Here is a 16,291-nt window from a genome sequence, read left to right on the forward strand (position 1 = left end):
GGCAAAGCATAATCTTGTACCCTTTGGTATTCTATGCTATCATTTGGTTTTCCTATAGTATCTTGGCACTTATAGGGTCTCAGATTTTACGGTGGAGCGGTTGGGCAGCATTGTTCCTCAACTCGGAAGTCCATCGATTTTTTAAGACTGACAGACAATAAGTGGGGACCCATTTTGAATAAACTTTTGTGCGGGGAAATGACAGATCCCAACCATCCGTTGTTGGCATTGAACAGTTGGAGTGCAAAGAAACCGTAGGAAGCCCAGTAACTGCATAGGATACTGTTATCTCTCAATGGAACATTATTCCACTCCTGTATGACTAGGATGGAGTTTGCGATTCCATAGTCACACACATGACAAAAACATGACCACACAGAATAACAAAAGCCAGAGAGAGAGAGAGAGAGATGCCTCCTTCCACTCATTTTGAAACTCTTGTTCTTGTTACGTTCGAAAAAGGATCCGGTTAACCCCGATCTTATGCAGAAAAAATGGAAACAAGGTAAGGTATAACCGCCAAAACACATTGGCAGTGAAAACTTTTCACTACATTTGCAGTAAAAAATTGGATTATACCACCACTACACATGAAAAGCTTTGAAGCCTGTATAGTAAATACTTTAATAGCCATATAACCATGAATACCTGCAAACCTCAACCTGAGGCCATGAACATCTCCTACAAGATTCCATTCATCTCCCCTTGTCAGACTTCCATATCACAAACTCTTCTTCTTCTTCTTCTTCTTCTTCTTCTTCTTTTGTTTTAATCCTGAACTTGAAGCCCACTGTTTAACCTGAAAACCAATTCTTCAATAAATACTGCTCCACCCCGACCAGTTCTTCAATAAATACTGCTCCACCCCGACCAGTCGGCCCTACAACAAAATGCCATTTTTCCTCTTTTGTCTCCATCCCCACACTCTCTTAATGCCTTAATGTACGCATCTCTTGAGCTTTAGCTCAGATAATAGAATGTTGGTTCTGCCAAAAACTTCCACCAAGAACAAAAAAGAGAAGGTAGAAGAGGAAAATAACACAAAAACCATAGCTCATTGGGGGACCCTCACCATTCAATGAACAACCATGGAGAGTGGAACCCATCAGAACAAGACATGACTCCAGTGGCTGAACATTCTCTCACCACTACTGTCAATGTCATGGAGTGGGGTGACCCCAACAAACTACAGTTCTCCTATAGTCCCGAGGACTATGTATACTTTCACAAAAGAAAATAAGATATTTGAGATACACACAAACTGAACTGTCCAGCTTTTGAAGTAAGTGAATTTGGTCCAATCAGAAGGGGGTTTGGCAAAGTGGGCATGTGGACTTGTGAGAGGTGGAGAACCATTTGTAGAGGCAGGCAGAATGGAACTTGTGCTTGCAGGTCTTGCAGGCAAGGCGAGGGAGGCCATGGTTAGTAGTGTGGATGATACTGTAACAAATTGGGCATTCTTCCACACCTTGGAACTCTTTGTCCACATTACTTTTCCATATATGTATGGCCTCAGCCAGGGCTCCATTCTGCATCATCCAAGACAAAAGACAACTCAATATATTTTTTTGCTTTTTAATTGGTGAATCCCAAATTTGGCTATCTCACAGAGTAAGGGCCCAGTTCACTAAAAGTTCAGCTTGTAGATATTTCCAAAGCAAATTCTTAGGGGAGGTCATACACTGTCTATAGGTGGAATTCCTATCAAATTATCAATGCATTGCTTAAGTTTGTTGACAAAGCATAACATTCCCATAATTACCAAAAAATGAAATAGAAAGCAAAGCACTCAAGAAGGAAGTTAGTCAAATATTGCAATATGATAACAGGATATTCTTTTTGCAGTAAGCAATTAAAGAAATACAAAAAAAAATGAACAAAAGCAAGTGTAGAATAAGGTCATGAATAGCTTAATTTTTGTAATGGGTGCTGATAGCCATTGACATGATATGCTGGTCAATTCAATATGTTTTATTCTGAATATAGGTACGGAAACTAATTCTATACAATGATTCAGTCAATCAAACAGTTTCAAAATTGCTAACGCGGTCATTTTCTTAGTTTGCAGTTTCTCTTTTTAAACTTGTTTGATTGTAACAGCTCTATCCATGCCCATTGCGAACTGTATTTCAAGAATAAAAGACATATTATCTTCTTTTTGACGTACAAAATAATTTTCAGAAGATTTTCGTCTATGATTGTCAACTCAAAGAAGCAAGAGCTCCAACTATAATTATAAAAGTGCAAGAAACTACTGTGGAAAAAATGAATTAATAAAATCAGATAATTTATGTAATTAACGAATGCGCTTACCACTAGAGGAGCTACAGAATATGTTTTCACAGCCTTCAAATAATTAGTCATGTGAAAGACCACCCAGTTTAAGGATTTAGAACTTAGTAGAGTACCTGATTGCGAACAAATGCAGCCATAGATAACATCCATTTTCTCTGTCTTGTTTCACTGATACCCAGGATTCTTGTGCAATCAACATCCACAGGGCGCAATGGGTAACAAGAGGGAAGACGGATGACCAAATCCATTCCAGCTTCTTCCTTTTTGTAAATGGCTGTGACCTCGTAATTTGATTTGTTGACACTAATTGACAAATTCTCATCAGCAACAACTACCCCTTTGATCTGCCGATAAATGTAAAAAAATCCTTACTTATAAAATTGAAAATGCCATTTCTTCCATTCTTATTGGAAATGACAGATAAGCAGAAGTCTTTCTTAAGAACCAAACCATATCAGCACTGGCAGCAAGTAAATAGATGTGAAAACTAGAGGCAACCACTTTGGCCAAATTTCATCCATGCTACAAGCCATCATCGGAGCCTTTTCCCAACTATTTGGGGTCGGCTAATGTAGATTCACGATTTATAGAACGTTTTGGCAAAGTGTTAATTGGTTGCCTACCTAACACAACCCACCCCATTTACCCGGGCTTGAAAAGTTTAAGGTCCTCACTCTACTTTGACCAACAAGCTCATTGATATACATAGTTTAAATTGCATATTCATACTAGTTTGCTAGTGTTAAGCTAAAATAGCCATTGCTACCCCAAAACACAAGAAAACCCTCAGAGTACCAATATCAGTCTTTTGCCATCTACTGGGAACCAATGGGTGTGACAAATAAAAAACTCCTTTCCAAGACCACGCCAAGATCAGCATTCAAGCACATAGCTCCACTGGAAGGTGCTTATCGCCACAACCTTAAGGTTCAAGGTTTAAAACCAACCCATCTACCCAAAAATTAGAAAATTAGCCAACTCCCCTAACTGTAGTTGATTCTCAGTAGATACAAAAATTTGATGTCTAGAAACAAAGACTAAGTGGAATTCAATGATGACAAAAAGTACAACATGGAGTTAACTCATCCTATTCACCCAAAAAAGAAGTTAACTGATCCAATGAAAGTTGTATCATGTACAGAACAGAATGACATTTACAGTATCTCTCTCCAATATGAACTCTTGTAGGGGAAAAACATGAACGATTGACAATCTAGCCTAACTAATATTCCAAGCCTCACGTCCTTTCTCCAATGCAATTGGAAATGCTGATCATTAGACTTAAAACCCCATTTTCCATAAATAGTAAAACAATAAGAACAAATGGAATATGTAAAATGCTTGGATGCATAAGACAGCTCAAATATGGGAACCTGAATCCTAATATTCTATGTTGTCATGCTTTACAATGTCCTGTATGCCATGGATCCGATGGTTTATTCAAGAATTCCATGTCATTCTTATGCATGTACACACTATGAAGGAAGGAAATGAGTAATGATAAAGGGCAATTATAAGCACGTATGACAAATGATACCAGTAGGATGAAACTAATGACAGTAAGCTTCAGATGAACTATCTGAGTCCAATTTGATACTAGCTCCTGCTTATTGGTCATAACCATATAGCATTAACTTCATTAAAACCCCAGAATTTTGTTAAGTTGGGGGTTGTGAGGCTCAAACAGAGTTGTTTAATTTTTATCAAGATTGTTGACACTAGAAAATCCCACTTCTAACCATAATTACATACCTGAGATAGTTCATCAGAAAGAAGATCTGGACTGCACCATGTTTTCGTGAAAATTTCAATCGCAGATGACAAAGAGCGGTCACGTAAACTGGTGAACCAACTCCGCACAAAGGCAGGCAAAAGGCGGAGCATCAAACCATATATTGCACCTGCAAGGGAGGACACCTCCTCAGGCCCAACAGGCCAAAGTGATTTCACAACAAAGAATGAAGAAGAAGTCCTAATGGCCTCTTTTGCAGCAGAAGTAGCCCTAGTTGTTTCAATTGAGGTATCACTCTCTCGTTTCTTTAAATTATTTGACGATCCCAGCTTTAGAGGAATATGCAAGAACAGATAATCCAATATTGTCGAAGGGCTCCCTGAATCTTGCAAATACTGAATAAGTCTCTCCCGTGCAGGTGATAATGAAGGTAATGATTCAAGATACGTCAGCAACAATGACCAGGACACAAAATAATTTGCCTATAATGACAAGAACATCAATGCATAAATATTTCTCTCAAACATTAAACACATAAAGATGAAATGCTAATAAGTCCTCGTTAATGGGAAAGACAGGCTAAATGCAACTGGCAGTTGAATTGAGTTGATCTTACTAGATCTTGATCCTCTAGATCCAAGCCAAGTTCTGATGGTGTTTTATTGATCATGCAAGAGATCTCTTCTCTCAAAGAAAATGGTTCTTCAGAAGATGAAACTGCATAACGAGGCTTTTCAAGGTCCTCATTACCAGAATCATCTAAGCATAAGCCACCAACCTCTTTTGTGATGGCCAATTGTTGAATGGGTGCAGTGGAAAGGATATGGTAAGCAGCAAACTGTAACGACGAAATAGGTTTGGAGGAAAATAGGATTGCATACAAAGAACTGATTGGACCTTTGGAGAGTCCCCACAATTCTGCAGATCTCACTGCCACCTTGTTAGCATGATGAGGAGAATTAACAACTGTCGCAGACACAAGCTCCCAAAAACTTAAGTGTGCATGCCTCGTAGAAGCTACAATGGATGCAGCCTGTTCAGCATACGAACTTGCAATTGATTCAGCTACACCCGTTGCAAAGAACATGCGAAGGACATCTTCAAATACTCGATCCCTTATATTTTCCCACATTGCAGTTCTTAAGGACTCCAAACTCTTGGCGAACTTATCTCCTTCAGTTTTGGTAAGACCGCAAATGCGAGAGAATATGAAAAGAGCTATCTTAGCAATATTGATTGAAGATGAGTCTAAATCTTGAGCTGCTATCTCAAGTTTTTCCAAAAAGCCTGCTGAGTTGTCAGATGCAGGAGTACTCTGTAAAGCATAATCAACAGTCTCTGCCATTTCTTCCAACGCAACAACTATAGCCTCTATCCACCTACGCAGCTGAGACAGCACAAATATCCAATCATCTTCATCGAACTCATCCGAGCAGTAACCTACTGAAACTGTCAACAGTTTTGCCAATGTCATCTGAACTGCCAATGATAATGGATTTTCCATACTATAACATATATCTAATGATACTTTTACTGCAGTATCACGTCCACCTAAGGCTTTATCAGATCTTTGCTTTCGAAACAAATTCAATAACAACTTCTTCTCTTCATGGCTGACATCTCTGGATGAATCCAAATTCAATGCTGATGTTCCTCCTGTTGGGCCTAAAGGGTAACAGGATAAGGCCACTTGAACCCATTCCTCCAACTCTGCAATAACAGAAAGGTGTACAGTAAACAAATAATGAAATAGAACACGGTTTTTTTTATTTTAAATCAAACCCACAAGTTGGGTATAGACAGCTACACACTTGTACACATCTATTCACATGTGTGTGAGCAATAATTCAATCAAAGATTCATATACCTGGTTGCCCTGTTGGCCACAATGTTATAGGTGAAGCTGTGAGAGACTTTTGCAGCCAATCAGAAACAGAACATTGCAACCATCCTTCATTTGGAGAATCAGAAGGAAGTTCCCTGTTAGTTCCATCTGACATAGTATGTTTCATGTGCAATGGTATCATAAGGACATTTAAAATATAGGGCAAAATCCTCAAACAGCATTTGTTTAATGCTGAACCAATGAATAGTTTATTAAGAAGATATTCCAAAAATACGTAAGCATCGGCCTTTCCCCAGATAGAGTTCTTGATAAAGAGTGTCAATAACAGGGATACAAGAACACGCAAGAATGGGTCTTGAATTTTATCTACGTCTTCATCTGAAGCAGGCCATACATTGAAAGAGCACAGAGGAATGCTTGCTCCATGCAATAGGGCACCATCAAGCAGAGCAATCAGTATGGAATCTAAGAGCTTCCCTTCAGAAGAAGACTTTCCCCTTCTTGCGCACTCAGTAAAAAATGGTAAGAGGGAACCCGAAGCACTGTCCCCTTGCCACTTCCATGTGCACAAAATTTCCACTGCAAGCCATATTCGAAGATAACAAGCAGATGGTGATGGGACAAGCTCAACAGGTGCATCTGACAATGAAGATGATTGATTCTCCAAGAAAGAACCTCCAATAAGTTTACTGGCTCCAAGACGTGAAACAAGCTTGTCAACAAAGGCAACAAACTGATGATGCCGCGATATCTACAACAAAGAGCTTTAGATTAATAGTAAGCCCTGATAACTCTTGAACACTAGTTAAAGAGAATAACATAAATGGAATTTTTAATCCAGATATAATACATGAGAAATAAAGGTTGTCATTTAAAACAACATATGTTCAGATCACAGGAAATAAACGTAGCAAACAAATAAAGTAAATCCCAACATATAAACCGACTGCTGCCTCTATTATTCCCCATAAGACTCAGAAGCAACAACTATATATGTCTTCTTTTCCTTAAATGTGGTAGTGAGGCTTTGAAAAATCTATTAATACTCAATCACAACCTCGACCTACTTGCATATGCTGCCACTTTAAAAGTTTTTCCAGCCCTAACCAACACCTCACCAATGGACATGAAAAATCGGTCAAACTGAAACAGCATTAATCTACACAATTAAATTATCAACGGGTTCATCCTGACCTGCATATCTGTACACAAATGTTCGATCTTTAATCTGACTGCTGCAGGTTCACCATCAAGCGGCTCAACCCATAAAGGCCAGCAATCACTTTGAGATAATAAATGGCCCAGCATAGCTTGCTCCTCATCATGGTCTCTAGATAGGAGGCCAAGGATCTCCACTACCCACTCCGAATACACAATAAAAACCTTATCTGTCTCATACACATCTTCACTGAAAAGGGCGAATCTGATTGTTGCAATCAAAATGTTTCTTAATTGTTGGATGCTGTACAAACTGAGACTCCTCCAGAAACGAACACCTATTTTAGAATGGATTGCATGCGTAGATTCTCCAAGATCAATCATTGCCCGTATATTATCAGGAACAACAACTGCTAATGTTGAAACAAGGTCTTCTATATCAACCTTGTCCCTGTAACTCTCCAAACTGATGTTCAAATTGTGCAGAGTCATCATGCTGCTTTCCCACTTAATAAAAAAAGTAGTAGCCAATAGACATGGAACCAATTCACAACTTTCATCGAAGTTCTTAAGGCAGAAGAAACTACTCTCAAGAACCTCTAGAGCAAACTTAGCCATGTCAAGCACTCTGATGGGCAATCTTGGATTCTCTAGGCTGTCTTTAGTCTCCCTATACATCAGGAGAGAGCTTGCATACTTCGACCAAGTAAAAGAAGAGATCATCAACAATGAAATTAACTTTTTCTGAAGTTCCTCAAATACAATAATCAATGAATTTCTTGAAAGAAGAGAAATATGATCATCCTCTGCTGAGCCACCAAGAACCGCCCTGCGAAAGTATGAGGATTGTCAGTTAAAAGAATCCAAGAACCAATGATGTGAAAGTCATATAGATAAATAAATATAGAGAAGAAGGGATAAATCCTAGGTACATGTAGTTCATTACTTAGGGAGAAAAGCATAGCCATGTGTATGTTATTAATCAGAATCTATCAGATAATTCATTGAAGAGTGGTACAATATTGCCACTAATGCAGATATGCAACAGATTTATCTAGAATATTACGAAAAAGGATAACAGTGCACTTCCAAGTCAACAAGCTGGACATTCCTAAGAAATTCTACGGGACACTGCACGCACACGCACACACACACCAACAGTTGTAAACCAATATGTCAAAATAAATAAAAATTCTAATCAACTGTGACACCCATTTACATAATAGAATCCTCCTCCCCTGTATATGGTGCTGCAAAAGACAACCAAAAGGTACTATAGGTTTTAGGCATAGTTATTCGACATACTGGCAGAATACTAGTTAAGTGTTTTGTATGACCATTCTCTATTTCAAATACCACTCGGCAAAAGCTAATGACGTCCTGTTAATCTGAAAAAAGAGTCTCATGGCCTGGCTATGGTTGAGAGTAACTCACTAAACTTGATGAAGGCCAAAAGGAATCTCACAAGTGAGAAAGATTTTCATAAAAATAAATAGTTAATTGGCTAACTCGTAAACCTTTCGAATTTATTTTATTAATATTCACACTTCTGGCCAACAAACTGGGTAACATGGATGTCAAGGAAGATTGCTTACAGTTTGGGATTTTTCATGGCTTCAGGCATCCTTTGTTTATTTCATTCATCCTTGACACAAGAGTAATTTGCAGTTCTAAGCCAGTCCATTCATAAATCTAAAAGCATCCTGCACAAAGATCTACCTTACTCGCTCTTAATGGAGAACACAATACAGAGACCCTCGCATTTATAAATTCATATTCTCACTGTATAAAGAACTAGAGTTGATTAACAAGGTCAAAAATGAAAATCAACTCTAGGGGTTAAGGGATCAGGAACCTCTTAACAGCGGGGGGCTGATCCACTTTAATAGTAAATAGGGACGATCGATTAAAAACAGGGGCCCATCGGATCCAATGGTGAACTAGAGTCAATTAACAAGGGCAAAGATGAAAATCAACTCTAAAGGGTGACGGACCAGGAACATTTTAAAAGCAGGGGGGTGATCCACTTTAATGGTGAATAAGGATGATAGAATAAAAACAGGGGTCGATCTGGTCCAATGGTGAATAAGGATGGTATGACTTTAATTCCAAACAAGTACAAATTGTCAGGCAAGCAATAATACAGAAGTTAAAAAAAAAAGACAAAATAGAAATTAAAAACCATGATGAGTTTAAATGCATCGCTATTGCTATCCAAGTTAGATAAAGCAAAACATATCCGATCCATGAACAATAGAGCACCAAAAATCCTAGATAGAAGTTCAATAAAGAAAAAAAAACAAGTCATCTAACAATTGGCATCCCCACCAATTTGCTCCAGCAATGACATGTGATTGCTTAATTTATAATGAACATGATCTGGACATGGAACCTCATGTATCTTCTCTTAAAAGAATATTTAGATATATACTACATAAATAATGAAGTCCAAACATTACAAAATCTTCATAATCATAAAAGAGAGAAAAGGCAGAGTTGAGATACCCAAGAAAACGTGCACAAGATGGATAGATGCCTAAAGGATGACGGGAAACACAAACGGCTGCTGAGTCTAATAATTCATGTTGAAAGTGTTCTGGAAGATAACCCTTTGAATCACTTGACTCACATCCAAATTCTTTGTTGCCAGTTCTTCTTCTCACTTTCTCCATGAGCAATGCTAGCACACCAACACGATCAACATCCAAAGAATTCGAATCAGTCTGAGAGAGATCCTCTAGGTTAGTAGCATGCACAAGAATCCTTCGCCATTGATCATAGAAAAGAGTGTCTTCAAGTAAAGAAAGCAAAAAATCTAGCCGTGCACTAAGAGAGGAACTGTCTCCTCCATGCAAACACCATAGAACAAAATCATCCTCAAAAATTTGCAAAAACACCTCTGGCTTTAGCTTGGAATCTTCTCCATCAACAAAAAGTTTGTGAGATACCTCTCTGCCATAAGACAAGAACCAGGGAACTACAGACCTGGCTCCAAATATTGCAACGGCAACAGATAATAGTTTGACAGCAGCTGGTAGGTCCTGTTTGATATGATCCAGATGCAAGTCAGACAAGGATTGTACCAATTCATTTATTGCATAACGAATATAAAGCATAGGCTCTTAAATCAACCAGTTTCAGATTCCTATTCATAGTTAGCAAAACTGCCATGAATGTAGACATAACAAGATTAAGATAATTGTTGCTACTTTATAAAAGAAACTAATTATTATAATACTTTACACAAACAAAAGAATCTACAACAAAAAGAACGCAAAGCAAGTGATCACTAAACACAGAACCAACTTTTCACTTACCACTGATTTAATCAATGGAAAAGACTCTGACAGCAGAGGTCCCACTAAGTAAACTAGAGGCCAATTTTCACCTTTTTGCACCGCCTGTTTCTCCAATAACCACATAAAGCTAATAATTTGTTCCACATGCTTGGTTGATTTTTCTGGGCACCCTAATTGCTTAATTGCCTCCAGACAGTCTCTTTGAAATGACACACAAAATGCATCGAGCATAATGTGTCCCTTCCTAAAGATATCTGACAAAATTTGAGCTACATAATTTCCCAAGTCCTGTATGTAACTCTGAGATTGCTTAATATTCCGCATATCCAGTGGACTTTCTGGATTCTGATCACGATTGTTCCCAATGAGACCATTGATGGATCCAACAAGTCCATCTCGTTCAACTTGGTTTCCTCCCGAAAAGTATTCACGCCATAAAAGCATGAAAAGGACTCGTTCAATAAGTAAGAGTTGGAACTTAGTAACATCGTCTTCTCTTTTAACATATCTGCACAGGTAAAGAAAAACCAAGGCAGCTCATACTTGGTGGTCCCAAGAATTTTGAATCCAACAGCTAAGTTTGGAAGATAAATAAGAAGTGAGAACTAACAAGTTACGTTTAATTAAAGAAAAAGATGTCCATTATTCTTCAATTACAAAACATGTACTAAGTAAGGTTCTTTCTCAGGCCTGACAGTTTACGTTGTTGACAATTGCACCATTATAACCCAGGTTCAAACTTACAGCTGAACTACCCAAAAAACAAAAAAAGAACATGGAATATGTAGTTCAGTCCATTATTGATGAACAAAAACAACAATTTAACATCGCTCAACAGTAAAGCAGACTACCTATCAAAAGAAATGGTATAGAGCATTGTCATGACATTTGAATGAAAGTTATGGAAGTGATTCAAACCTTGATGCATGAGTTATTCCCCAGAGAAAGCATTCCCTAAATGCCTTGAAGAAAGCCATACGATCTGCAGATGAATAGCAGGTAGATCTTCCTGTCCATAGATTCTGGAAGAGATCCAGCAAAAATTTATCTCCAGCAAGGACTTTGGTGGGTATACAATCTAAGAAAGTGATCAAAATTGGGTATGAAATTTGCTGTGATCCATAACAACCATGCCTTAAGAAACTCCAAAATCGTGGAAGCACATTCTTATTAACTGCACAAAGGGACCAACACTCTGGAAATCTTTTGCAGAGCAACAAGATAGCATCCCACATTGAAGAATGGCATGTAGGATCCTTTTCTTGGAACGATCCTAGAATTGTAGAAGAAATGACCTTCATGTCCCCTTCACCAAAAACATGAGGAACATGTTTTATGAAACTCCCTAGAACAGTATATGTAGCTGAGCGAACTCCTGGACTTGGGGACTTGAGAATCTCAAGAAAACGTTTATGTGTAGTGAACATCGTTTCCACAATAGCAGCTGCAGCTACAGCTGCCTTGGCCTTGGCAGAATTTTTTCGTTCAGAAGTTGCACTTTCAGTGTCAGATCTTTGGAATTTCATTCCCAAGATGATATCAATAAGAGTAGCCAATGCCAGCAATGATGAAGAGATGACCTACAATTGAATACCAAAAAGAATGCACAAAATAGGTCACAAGTCAGCATGTTGAACAGCCAATAACCATGTAAATTATTTTCTGTTGACAGAGCGAAAAAAGAATATATTAAGTGCAATGCAGAATCATTGATAAACTATACAATATGTCTGTAAAGACGACTATGGACAAGGCTAATACATACTCGTTGATGCATCTCCACCAACTCATCCTTAGGAACTGCTTTATCAGACATTGCCTGTGGCGTGAGCTTTAGGTTCTCATCCAAATACAAGAAAACGTCACTTGTACATAGAAATAAGGCCTCCAATCTTTTTTCTTGTGCTGGAAAGGCAGCCTGTTACACATATAACAAACAGTCGGCCTATTTATGAACTCAAGTCAGAATGTTGAAAAGAAAGAACATAGATACTAGCCCAAGACACAAAAATTTTGGCCCTGAGGAGAATGCTCATATTCTTTGAGGATGGTCCGCAGATTAAAGAGAACTCTCCAATTTAATATATCCATGTTTGTAATTGATGAAATTAGTTACCTAGCATGGAAATGTGCTGCCAGAAAATTTAACAATTACAAATGAAACTAGGGAACCCTTAGGGGGATAAAAACTAGTTAGTACCAAAGACTCAAGTTTGGTTCGAGTTAAAATACTTTGTGACTATTTTCGCCTTTCTTGAAACTAAAGAAATGAAAATAAGTAACGCGTGAATCAGTGTGATATCCATATCTTGGTGCAGGAGTACTTCAAAGGAAATGATGCCTTTAGAGTCCATCATGAAAACAAATAGCATAACAAAAAAAACCGATAACATAACAAGGTGGAGCATCATCAAGGTAGGGAAAATAGCAGTTAGTGTTTATTGTAGATGGGGCCGTCTGAAATCTTATTTGCAGTCAAGAGGCCTTCAGGCATCTACTAGTGAGGAGACTAGAACCAAATACAGCCTGAGGTATGAGCCCACATACTTGAACTAACTCAGGACATGTAGTATACAAATCCCCAAACTTATACCAAAGGGACTCTGGTCCAACTTCATCATCGTCCGAGCCTTTTTTCAACTATTTGGGGTCGACTACACGAATCCTGGTCCACCTTTCTTCTCTATCAAGGGCCAATACTCTTAGTGAGATAATAAGTTGTCATAATTTTCTCCTTACTTCCAACCATGTCCTTTTGGGTATACCCCTTGCCCTTTTTTAGCCTTCCACTGGAACCAACTCGCTCCTCCTCCTAATAGGTGTTGTACTGGGTCTGCACTCCACATGGCTAATCCCCCTAAGTCTTCTTTTTCTCATCTTATCACCTAGTGGAGTCAAACCTAAGTTCTCCCAAATGTACTCATTTTGAATCTAAATTTCATGGATACATCATTGACTCAGAGACAAAAGGAATACAGAGAAATTATTTTTGAGAAGCACAAGCTCACAAGATCTGTGAATAAAGTCTTGTGAATCTTATTTACCATCAATAATGCAGGAATAATTTAATTTTCAAACCTGCAAGGATTTCCTTGCTGCTTGAGAAATCTCAGGCACAGGATCAAACTGAGAAAACCACCATGGGCCCATTAAGGACTTCAGATGCGGAGCCAAACCCCTCCTGATAAAGAACACAAACTTCAGTATCAAAAACTTTGTTGCAGTGTGATGCTCAAGTGTTAGGCATTTCAGATTAATTTTTAAGTGCGCAATAAAACAAGTTATAATAAACATATATCAAATTTCTCCATAGAAAAGAACTTAAAGGTAGCTTTCACAAGCCAAAATAAAAGATTAAGGTGGTTCCCCTGGGGGCAAATTTCACATATATGAATGATTTTCGTGAGTAACACGGTCCAGCATCATATGAACTGAAAGAAAGGACCAATGCTGGATACCATTGAGCCAATAGATATTATTAAGAGCACTACGAATGGCATCTAACATTTCATTATGAAAAAATACAATAAAAAAAAAACCTACGAATAAGCAGCAAGCACAAAATACATTTCTAGAAGTATTAAAACAGACTTGTTTGGTAAAATGTTTAACCTTGCAGATATTGCACATGATCCATTTGGCAAATGTATTGTTTCTGTTTCCAGTGCCCTAATCTTTATGTAACAAATGCAATTCCCTTCTGTTTCACATATCTCAAAAGAATTGTGAAATTTTTTCTTTTCGAATGTGCTGCAGCTAGACGATCAACACAACAACCATACATGATTCCGTATTTTCAAAGTTTCATGATTTCAACATCTGATTCACACTTAATACTTTTCCATTATTGAGATGTAATTAATTTGTGATTCAGAGCGAAGAAGTTTCTTAGTCTTAATGCAACCAAAAATAGTACTCATGCCATCCAGCTATTTCCGGTGATATCCATGACATTTAACACTTGAACAATGAGTATCATCACACAACCCACCATTCGTACTTTTCAGCTGAGATATTTCATAACATGAATATTCAAAATATAACTCCTAACACCACACCCAAATCATTATCTTGCTCAAGCATCTGCAGAGCTAAATTACCAAGAGGACCATGAAGGTGATGAAATGTATAAGATAAGATCATACCCAATAGTGGCAACAAGACTAGTCATGGCCTCATGGGTAGCACGCCGAACCTCTCTATTGTTGTCATACAAAAGTTTCTTATACTCAAATGCCTGGATATTGGAAAAGTAGAAAACATACATATCAACATAGATAACCTAGAATTACTCAAAAAAAAAAAAAAAAAGGAAAAAGATAACTAATGAAACATTAAAATGTGCACTTGAGAAAGAATACTAGTTTCTACATGTTGACATAGATAACATGGACTCTAACTTTATCATACACAAACACCTCTTTAAAAATGAATTATTTGGTAAAATAAAAGACATTGTCAAGGATATTATGTGTCATACCCACTGTGGAACAATTTGTACAATTTCCTGTCCCTCTTTTTGCTTGAAGAGTGTACACAGAGATGTCAAAGCTTTAAGCTACATGAACAAAGAGCGAGATAGATTCATCAAATGATCACGGTAAATATAAGAATATCAATCACAATGGAAATCATTTATATTACTTATGGTGTAGGAGAACAAGTACTCGAATGCTGTTGAAATGTACAAAATTCTAAATGAAAGTCAAATTTTCTTCTCCACATTAATTATTAAAGGCATAGGAGCACATGTAGTTCAAAATGTTAGGAGCCACCTGGGTTCATGGAACAACACGAACAAGTATCTCCAATTGTGGATAAATTCAAGCAAGCCAATAAAATAGCAACCCATACACAGTTGAGAAATGCATGCAAGGCCTGATTTTGATACCAAAATCCATATAGAAAATACATAACAAAGAGTAGTCATTTTATTAAACTATTAAGGATAGAAACACAGGGAATATTACCTTTGTTATAGGATCCTTTCTTCCAAGCCTTTTTAAGTGCTGAGCCACTTCACCATCCACATCCTATGTAAATTTCCAACGTGGCAACAATTAAAAGAAACTAATGGAACAAACAAATATAACACACTATCAGTATAAATTATCAGCTAAAAGTAGAATTTTAAAACCCATAAGTTGAAGCATAAGCAGGGCCCTTCAAATATATTGAAAATATATTAAAAGATACAATTTGTTTTACAGGAGGTGTGATCTCTTCAGTTGATTGAGGAAATTCGAGCCGAGAGCTCCCAATAAATCCACCAAAACCAACGTTAGCTGACCCTGATGGCAGAAGCGACGCTGCAAGGCTACAAATTCATGAAATATTGGAAATTACTAGTCATCGAAATATAAAACACGAATAACTAGGAAAAGAAAGATAAATTAACGGGTTTGAACTTTAGAGAGTAAAGCAAGATGTAAATCAATTGAGAGTCGTCAAATTGATGAACTTCAGAGAAATTAATCTACCTACTACTGGAGGGGCGGGTTTTGCTCCGATTCCCATCGCCTTTAGGCCTTCCCATTCTAGCTCCTCTGCAACTAATACAAACAAGCAAATAACCCAATTCTCCGAAACTCTAAGTTGCGAATCCCTTATTCTTTAGAAACCCCGATTCTTTCCTTTAAACCCTAGTTTTCTGAAACCCTAATTTGAAGTTTGAGGATCAAATAATTTACAGATTCAGGGGAATCCCTATGGGGTCGACTGGTTTTGAGAGAGGCTTTGCCGCCCTAATATATTATAGATCAGGATTTTCGAAATTGGACTTCATTAATACCAATTTTCTAAGAATGACCAAAATAACCCTCTTCCCGCTTGTCGCCGCCGGTTCACGCGATTCTTAATCCCTCGTCCATAACGACAAATTATACGAAGCACACGGTTTTGGTGGGTCAGCCGACTCACCTATTACCGTGCGGTTTCTTGTCTATCAACCGTCCATCTCCA

At 37.8% G+C, this 16,291-nt stretch overlaps 1 protein-coding gene across 3 annotated transcripts; it reads right to left on the reverse strand.

Moving 5' to 3' along the window:
- Positions 1-427: 427 nt before the first annotated feature.
- On the reverse strand, positions 428-16,179 carry LOC18433543 (HEAT/U-box domain-containing protein). Of its 3 annotated transcripts, none has more exons than XR_016061716.1 (16): positions 15,811-16,179; positions 15,539-15,647; positions 15,301-15,363; positions 14,811-14,888; positions 14,476-14,567; positions 13,409-13,511; positions 12,096-12,248; positions 11,249-11,910; positions 10,349-10,838; positions 9,537-10,072; positions 7,068-7,860; positions 5,895-6,624; positions 4,644-5,737; positions 4,048-4,196; positions 2,409-2,639; positions 428-1,529 (listed from the first exon to the last, which is right to left on the reverse strand). XR_016061716.1 is itself a non-coding variant. In XM_020666651.2 (16 exons), exons 1-16 carry the CDS (start codon positions 15,864-15,866, stop codon positions 1,302-1,304), a joined length of 5,286 nt encoding a protein of 1,761 aa, XP_020522310.1. In that variant the 5' UTR covers positions 15,867-16,179; the 3' UTR covers positions 428-1,301. The 3 variants fall into 3 exon arrangements, 2 of the variants coding, with proteins under 2 accessions (XP_020522310.1, XP_006843691.1); XM_020666651.2 differs by having other exon boundaries at positions 4,925-5,737; XM_006843628.4 differs by having other exon boundaries at positions 4,048-4,509.
- Positions 16,180-16,291: the final 112 nt, after the last annotated feature.

This window comes from Amborella trichopoda, chromosome 8, assembly GCF_054954075.1.
Source record: "Amborella trichopoda isolate Santa Cruz 75 chromosome 8, AtrichopodaSantaCruz75HAP2 v2.0, whole genome shotgun sequence".
Lineage (NCBI taxonomy): Eukaryota > Viridiplantae > Streptophyta > Magnoliopsida > Amborellales > Amborellaceae > Amborella > Amborella trichopoda.